Below are 8,436 nucleotides of genomic sequence, written 5' to 3'. Positions count from 1 at the left end.
GAGCCCGCGCCTGGGCTCTGCCTCTGCAGCCGGCTTCCCTGCTCCGTTACCTGGGAGCTCTGCCACACTCAGGCACCCCCGGTCTTTCTGTGACCCCGAGGGTCCTGAGACCACACTGTCCCGGAGGGTTCCACCCCCCGCTTAGCCACCAGAGTGACGTCCCTCGGCGGAGCAGACTTTTAAAAGTCCCGATTTTGTGCTCCGCGGCTCTATCACTTGCCAGAAGCGGCGGACGGAGGCCCCTCCCCCACCGTCTATCCTCCCGAATATCGCCTCGGATTCACTTCTCCGCACGTCCTACCTTCCAGAAAGTGGTCGCTTTTCTGATGAGAGAGTTGTTGCTCTTCTTTTCTTCGATCTCCTGTTGAGTTTGTAGGTGTTCAGAATGGTTTGATCCCCATCCAGCCGAATTCCCGAGAGGAGACGAAATCCAGGTCTCCTACTCCTCCGCCATCTTGCTGAGATAGTACTGCCAAAGGTCCCTAACAGAGGGCTGAAGTGATTGTCCTTGCCAGGTGAAGAGAAAACCACCTATTGACAAGACGGAATGGGATGGCTTCTTTGATGAGAATGGTCTGTTGACCAAGTCACGAGACCTCATTTGTGTGAACATCCTGGAGCGGGTACGGTCCTCAAGGCCTTGCCCTGGCACTGGAGGGCATGGGTGGGTGAGGGGCAGGCATGGCGTTTGGAGACACCCTCTTGGTAGGCATCTGGAGGTCCCATGACCTCTCACCTCTCATCCCCACCCCAGGGTCTGCACCCCTACGTGAGGACAGAAGCCTGGAAGTTCCTCACGGGCTACTACTCGTGGCAGAGCTCCCAGGATGAGCGACTCACAGTGGACAGCACGAGGAGGTAGAACATTCCAGATCCTGTCAGGGGAGAGTGGGTGGCAGTGCAGGTGGGAGGGAGTGCCCATCCCAGCCTGACAAGTGCAGTCTTCTTCCCCCAAATGGATTTCTTATTCTAAGAGACAAACTCCCCATGTGCTCCTGACCCAGGGCCCGAACCCAGGAGGTGCCAGCCCCTTCCCGCCCAGCTCCATTTAGCAGCGCACAGACTGCCCGGCCTGGGCTGGATCCCAGCAGGTCCTCAGCCCCGCCGCCATCTCATCCCTTCCTTCCCTAGGGCCTACGCAGCCTATCTGAGGTGAAGATTCATGCACAAAGGGCCAGTGAAGAATCATTCAGGGCAGTAGGGGAACTGAGGGCCAGCCTGGAAAGCTCGAGAGCCCTGACGGGAGCCCGGGTTAGCTCCCCGAGGCTGCTGTAACAGGCCCCACAAACGAGGGTTTGGCAACAGCAGAAATCTGTTCTCTCGGTTCTGGAGGCCAGAAGCCCAACAGCAAGGTGCCAGCAGCGCCACACTCCCTGAAGCCTCTAGGGAAGGGTCCTCCCCTGCCTCTGAGGTTCTGCAGGCTCTGGGGACTCCTCCCATCTCTGCCTCTGTGGTCACATGGCCTGTTCCTCTTCCCTCTGTCTCTCTGTGTGTCTCTGTGTGTCCTTAGAAGGACACTTGTCATTGGGTTTAGGGTCCACCTAGATAATCTAGATTGATCTCATCTTGAGATCCTTAACTTAATTACACCCGCAAAGACCCCTTTTTTTTTTTTAAAGATTTTATTTATTTATTTGAGAGAGAGAGAATGAGAGACAGAGACCACGAGAGGGAAGAGGGCAGAGGGAGAAGCAGACCCCCTGCTGAGCAGGGAGCCCGATGCGGGACTCGATCCCGGGACTCCAGGATCATGACCTGAGCCGAAGGCAGTCGCTTAACCAACTGAGCCACCCAGGCGCCCCGCAAAGGCCCTTTTTCAAATAAGTTCACATTCACAGGATTCAGCAGTTAAGGCGCAGACATATCTTTTGAAGGGTCACCATTCAGCCCCCTACAGCACCCAAGCACATTCTAATGATGGACACTAGACACTGTCTCATCCAATCCTTCCAATTCTAAGGCCAAGGTGCCAGGATTATCCCCAATCTACAGAAGAGGAAACTGAGGCTTAGAGAGGGATTGTGATGTCTCCAAGGCCTCACCCTCTTTGCAAACACCCAGTTATTAATTTGTGGAGCCAGGATTCAGGAGCAGCCATGGGACCCCCAGGGCCACCTCCATGCTGCCCTCCAGGGGCACATTAGCACAGAACGTGGTTAGGGCTGGCGCCTGATGAAGATGAGGGGAAACATCACACCCAGGTAGGGCGAGCAGCCTAGTGGAGAGAGCTGCTCAGACTTCCCTTGATTGGCCGGGAGAAGGCTGCCTCCTCCAGCCCCAGTTCTCTTTGCACAGGAAGAACTATGAGGCCTTATGCGAAATGTATATAAAGATTCAGCCCCTTCTGGAAAACCTGCACCGGAACTTTATGGAGACTCGGAATACCATCGGTGAGCTAGTCGGGTGGGCAGGGCTCGGGAGGGGGTAGTGCCTGAGGGCATGCCTGCCTGCTCCTCAGTCATATCCAGGGGCAGATGATTCCCCGGTTCCTGGGAACTGCCTTGAATTCTGGAATTCTGCTGGCTAAATCCTGGTTAGTCCATCCACCATCTCTCCTGGGGACTCCTATGCCTAGCATCATATTCCCTTGAGTGCATGCTGTTCCTGCTGCTTTGTCTTCATCTCCCCTTTGGCCTTGAACTAGGCTGGATTTCAATTGGATGGGGCTAGTGGAGTGGGGATGGGGGTTGGGCGGCATTCTTGGCAGAAGGTATGGCCTAGTCAAAGATTTGGAGGTGAGGACAAAGCCGGGCAGCTCAGGGTGTGGTGCTGGGCAGAGTCTTGTGGGTGGATGCCGTTTTTACAACCCCCTCCAGGGTGTCCTGGGTCCTGCCCTTTGGGGAATAAACTCATTCATGGCCCCTCTGTTGAGGTGATCTGGTGCCACCTACCTGTCTTTTGTCCCCAACCTAGCATATGACATTCAGAAACTCTATGACAAAGACCCCCTAGGCAACGTCATTATCGACAAGAAGAGACTGGAGAAAATCTTGCTCCTGAGTTATGTCTGCAATACCCAGGCAGGTGGGCCACAGGGCTGAGCCTCTCCTCAGCCCCCTCTTCTCAATTCCTTCCTGGAATCCCTTCCCCGCCCAAGCCCAGGCTCACCCGTCCTCACTGTCCCCCCACCCCCACCCCAGAGTACCAGCAGGGCTTCCACGAGATGGTGATGCTTTTCCAGCTGATGGCGGAACATGACCACGAGACCTTCTGGCTTTTCCAGTTCTTCCTGCAGAAAACGGTGAGGGCTGGGCCTGAGCTCAGGGACCACCTCCCTGCCACTCACCAGACACCCCCTGGAGGTTAGGCAGGCAATGGGAGCCCCAGCTCTTTCCTCCAGCCCTGAAACAGCCCCTCTGGGTCCCAGAGGAGCCTGGGCAGGCAGCACTCACCCTAGTGAGTTTATGGGGCGTGGGTTGTATGTGTTGCAGGCACTGGAGTTGAGGAGGGGGCTGGAAGGGTGCTCTGGATCCAGCTCTCACCAAACCTCGAAAGAGTGTAACTGGCCAGTCCCAGGGATGGCTCCCTCTCCTGGCATTCCCCTCCCAAAACATGGCTCTGCTCCCACAGATCCTCTCCATGGCTCCCCATCACCTTCGGAATAAATCCAATAACCTTGGCCAGGCATTCAAGGACTATCTTTGGCCTTCTCTCTCACTGCTCCCTTCACACGACCCGCACTTCAGGCCCACCAGGGGACGCAGGACTCCCCAGACACACCCCACAGTGATCAGGTTGAGGGCTTTTGAAGTTGCTTCTCTCCGGAACACCCTCCCTGGAAAGCCTTTCCTCATGGTCTGTGAGAGGCTGTCCAGAATTGTCTCCGTCCCTGCAACAATGTGCTCACTGCTCTTCCCCTGTCCCACCTGGTTCTGACCCACGGTGTGTGTGTGAAGGCATAACTGGGCTCACTGCATTGAGAGCCACACCTGAGACATCTCTGGATCCCCACCCCCCCACACCACACACATAGGTGCATACACATATACAGACGAACACACCTACACACACAGATCACAGAGACACAGACATGAGGTGAGTGTGCACACACACATACAGACACCCAGGCTCATACAGACATGAGCCCAGCCTGGAGCCAGCCACACACAGGGCCTCCAGAACTGAATTGTTGGTGAAGCAGGCCGGCCCTCAAGCAGAGAAAGATTAGGTTGGCCTCCCACCCACCCATCTCTCTCAGGAGCACAGCTGTGTTATCAAGATCGGAGTAGGCAAGAACCTGGACATGCTCAACACCCTGATCAACTTCTTGGACCCCGTGTTTGCTGAGCACCTAAGTGAGTGGACCACCCCCAACCTCCTGCAGATGTACAGCTCCCCCCACAGGGCAGGAATGAGAGGGACCCAGGACCCAGCCCCAGGTAGCAATGCCCTGTCATGGCGGCGAGAGAGCAGGATCCTTTGGTCTTCTCTCCGGGCCCTGGGAGGAGGGTTCATCTAGATGTGCGGTTGGAATCTGGACAGTTGAAAATTCACTCCAAACATTCTCCGAAGATAGTTGGCAACGTGAGAGCCAGGCATTTTGGGTTTCCCCTGTGTGTTCACGTGCCCTACTGTTTGGCCTGTCTGGGCGCTTCTGCTCTATCACGTGTGCCACCCCTGGTTTCCCTGACCCGGGCCTCCGTCCGGGCTGACACCCCGTGTCTCTCTCTCCACAGGAGGGAAGGGGGCGGGGACCGTGCAGTCCCTCTTCCCCTGGTTCTGCCTCTGCTTCCAGCGTGCCTTCAAGTCCTTCGACGACGTCTGGAGGCTCTGGGAGGTGAGTCCTCCTTGGACGGAAGGGCTAGGCCCCCACCTCTCCAGAGGGCAGGGGGAAGCCTGTTTCCTTGCTTCCTGACTTGGGATGGAATTGAGCAGGTTAGGGTTTATGGGGCCTTGCTGGAGGAGGTGAGCGCATTAGCACGTCCTTCTGTTCATTCAGTCCCATCCAGGACCTTCTGCAGGGCAGCGAGGGCAGGAGGGGCCCCTCAGCCTGTGCGGGTAAAGCCTGATCTGCTTTCCTACCCCCCCTCCCCGCCCATGCAGGCCTCCCTCTGCTCTACATCCCCAGCTGCCCCTTCCTCTGCCTTCCCCTCCATTTGAGTGCTGGCTCCCTGCGGAGCCCTCACTCATGGAGAAGGAGGGGCCCTCCAAGGGCAGGTCAAAGGTGCAGTTCTTTGATCATGGGCTATCAGCCCATGAACCCCCCCAGGAACAGACCCACTACCCATTTCTGCTCTGCCCAGCCCAACACTCAGCCTGGCATTCAGCGACCCACAACAAGTCAACTCCCACCCTCCTTAACCCTCCCTCATGGCCTGCTGGTTTCCATGCCCAAGTCCATGGCCACCCCCCAGACCTCTGGGGACACCGCTGGATTGTGACTTATCAACCGTTGCTTTGCCAAAGCTCCACTCAAATGCTTTGGATAGTCACCGGGTCATTCTCCCTCCTTCTCCTTCTCCCTCCCCTTCCTCCCTCCCTCTCCCTTTCTCTTTCCCTCCTTCCCTCTCTCCTCCTCTCCTCCTCTAGCTAATGAATTCCCTGAAGCTTTTTCTCTGAGTCCCCCAGTAGCCAGCACAATACCTGGGACCCCCCAAGGTAGCACTTGCCTGAGTGAATGAGGGAGTCAGCAGTGAGGCCCAGGAACAGCTGACCCCGGGTGGGCCTGTGGTCAGCGGGCACCTCACCATCCGAAGGGCTGGGAGGCCCCGGCTGAGACTCGGGGGCTGCTGCAGGTTCTGCTGACGGGGAAACCCTGCAGAAACTTCCAGGTGCTGGTGGCCTACAGCATGCTGCAGATGGTGCGCGAGCAGGTGCTGCAGGAGAGCATGACCAGCGATGGCATCCTCCTGGTGAGAGCGCCCTCGGGCCAGGCCAGCCTCCCCGAAACCCCTGTGCCATCCCAGCCCTCGGGCCCTGGCAGGAACTGTGATGCCCTGAGCACGGTGCTCGTGCTTATATAGACCAACGCACGGAAACCCATGACAGGCCAGAGGCAGAGGGACCATAACCACCATGGCAGTACCCCGATTTAACATAGGAAGAAACTGAGGCCTTGAATGCTTCTTAACCTCTAGGTTTACTGCCTCACAGTTAACCCCCTGGGCCCTAGGGTCCCCTGTGGCAAAAGACCGAGAGTTTTCTGACATTTCTAAAAAGCAACCGGAGTCTGGGTTAAAAAAAATCTAGGGCGGCAGCCCAGTTATAAAACAAGATCTCCTTAGAAGCTCCTGAGACCCTCAGTGGAACCCTGGTACCCCTCAGAGCCCAGTATGAAAACGATATTTACCATCTCCCCGCAAATACCACATTCCAGTGGTGAAATCGCCGGCACTGTGCCAGGCTGGCTGGGGCAAGATCAGGTGGCCTCGGCGACTGCCATGAGCAGTGGCCTTGTCCCCGGGAAGCAGCAGGAAGCTGCCTGTGCCCAGGGAGACCTGCTTCCTCCCGGCTTCCGTTCCCGGCACAGGCCTGCAACAACCTCATTGACCTTGACGCGGACGTGCTGATCTCTGCTGCCTGCTTGGTGTATGCTGAGCTCATCCAGAAAGATGTAAGTGGCCCTCATTATTTGCCTTCTTCCTCTTCCTCATCCAAGAAGCCCTCTCTGATTTTCTGAGCCCAGCCCCGGCATATGGCAGGCATGTTCGGCTTCAGAGACACGGTTTGTGCCTTGTTCTCTGCCGCTAGCCCATGGGTGTTGCTCTGCGTGGTCGGCTTCTGTTTGCATATGCAAATCCCACCTCCCCAGGGAGACGGCGCTGCCCAGCGACTCGGCCTTCACCCCTCGTGCCCTGCGTCCATCCCAGCGGGTCGGGCACAGGGCTGGGCGCCCTGGGGTTCAGTAGAATGTCACTGGCTGGACAGACTGAAGAATGAGAGCAACAAACCATCTGTCCACCTCAACCTGCCGGAACCCTCCTCTTCCCCAGGTTCCTCAGTCATTAAAGGACTTCTTTCTCTGAGGACTCTCGCAATGGACAGATGCCCTCAACGGACAGGACGGAGGTGGTGCTTCAGCCGTGAAGTCCGACGGGGCGTTAGGGTGAGGGTGTAGGTAATACAACTACACTGGAAACAGCCTCTGGAGTCACAGTTTGTGGTGGGCAGTGTGTCTCCTGTGGACGCGTGAGGGCTGAGCGGAATGTCCAATACAGACAGAGGCCTGGTGGGCGAGCAGGGAGAGGTGAGGCAGAGAGGGGCAGGCACACCGGGGAGACCCCGCCCGTCGGCCACTCCTCCACAGCTGAGGGTTTGCCAAAGCTACGGTGGCTCCACACTCGAAAGCACCTGGGTCAGGATAGAAACAGCTTCGAGAGCCTCCTTGCCTCCCGCGGAGGACAAACTGAACGCGTCTCATAGACCTGCTCCATCCCTGGACCAGGTCTTGAAAAGAGGTCCTGACCACAGGGCTTTGCACACACTCCACCATTTTCCCCCTCACGCCCGACACCGTGATCCCACGTTCAGTGGTTCGTCCACGGATTCCCTGGCAGACTATGGAAGGACACGGCCCAGGTCTCTGGCTCGCAGGCCATTCCCCTCCTGGTTTCAAAGCCTCACAAGCACACGTCCACATCTCAGCCTGGAATGCCTCCTCTAACTAAAGACTAAACTCTTTTCTTTGGCCTTACTCAGTCTCTCTAGAGAACGCAGTCCAGTCACTCCCTGGGGCAGAGACTTGTGCAGCCCACCCTTCCCAGACGGTGCCACAGCCTGGAAACCCCTGCCCAGCCTGCTCTGCTCCGAGGGTGCCCTCAGGGCAGACAGGAGGATGGGCCAGAAGGGGCTGAACCTGCAGAGGGGCTGGGGCTGGCCCAGTGTCCCCGTATCTGCTCTGTAAGTGTGTATTCCTGCATGCCTGTGCACACATGCGTGCAAACACACACACACACACACACACACCTGCCCAGCGGCTACACCTTTTCAGAGGGGCTGACGGATGGGTAGGAAGGATCCCCTGGTTTTGCCGTGACCCTGGCCCCCAGGAAGAGGCATAACCCTCTTCTCACTCTTCCTGGGCCGCCCCTTTCTGCTCCCATCCTGTCACTCTCATGATCGTCGCTCAAAAAGCACTACATCCCCAATTAGTGTCTGGTCTCCTTCCCTCAAGAGACAGTCCCCATCCATGGCTAGCTCTGAGTCTCTTGGCCACTGTGTGTGTCCTGGAGGAGGGTGTAGCTGAAGAGTGAAGCCCTGATCCCCCACCAGTGTCTCTCCTGCACGGCTAAAGAGCCAGCACTTTCCAGGCAGGAAGGCACGTGGGTAAGTTCATGTATTGCGCTTCTTGGGTTTATGTTCCCAAGACAGTTTATTTAAATAAAGCTTCCTTCGTGGAATACAGTTCTCTAAGAACAAAACTATGTTTTCATTTTACCAAAGAACGAGAGTCAAAGACAACTTGGTGCACCAACTGTGGCCTTGGGAAGAGTCCAG

At 56.9% G+C, this 8,436-nt stretch overlaps 1 protein-coding gene across 1 annotated transcript; it reads left to right on the top strand.

Annotated features, from left to right (window-relative positions):
* Positions 1-515: 515 nt before the first annotated feature.
* Positions 516-8,200, top strand: TBC1D21 (TBC1 domain family member 21; the record flags this gene model as incomplete). The annotated part of the gene is made up of 10 exons (XM_081811387.1): positions 516-623; positions 755-858; positions 2,296-2,390; positions 2,914-3,024; positions 3,141-3,241; positions 4,199-4,295; positions 4,677-4,777; positions 5,736-5,852; positions 6,470-6,553; positions 6,752-8,200. Coding segments are annotated over 10 exons (1,224 nt in total), but the record flags the coding sequence as incomplete, so codon positions are not given.
* Between the last annotated feature and the right edge of the window lie 236 nt (positions 8,201-8,436).

The sequence above is a fragment of the Leptonychotes weddellii genome, unplaced genomic scaffold, assembly GCF_054177405.1.
Source record: "Leptonychotes weddellii isolate Sample4059 unplaced genomic scaffold, ASM5417740v2 HiC_scaffold_7358, whole genome shotgun sequence".
NCBI lineage: Eukaryota > Metazoa > Chordata > Mammalia > Carnivora > Phocidae > Leptonychotes > Leptonychotes weddellii.
The sequence above is the reverse complement of the archived record's forward strand: the minus strand, read 5'-3'. Positions and strand labels throughout refer to the sequence as shown.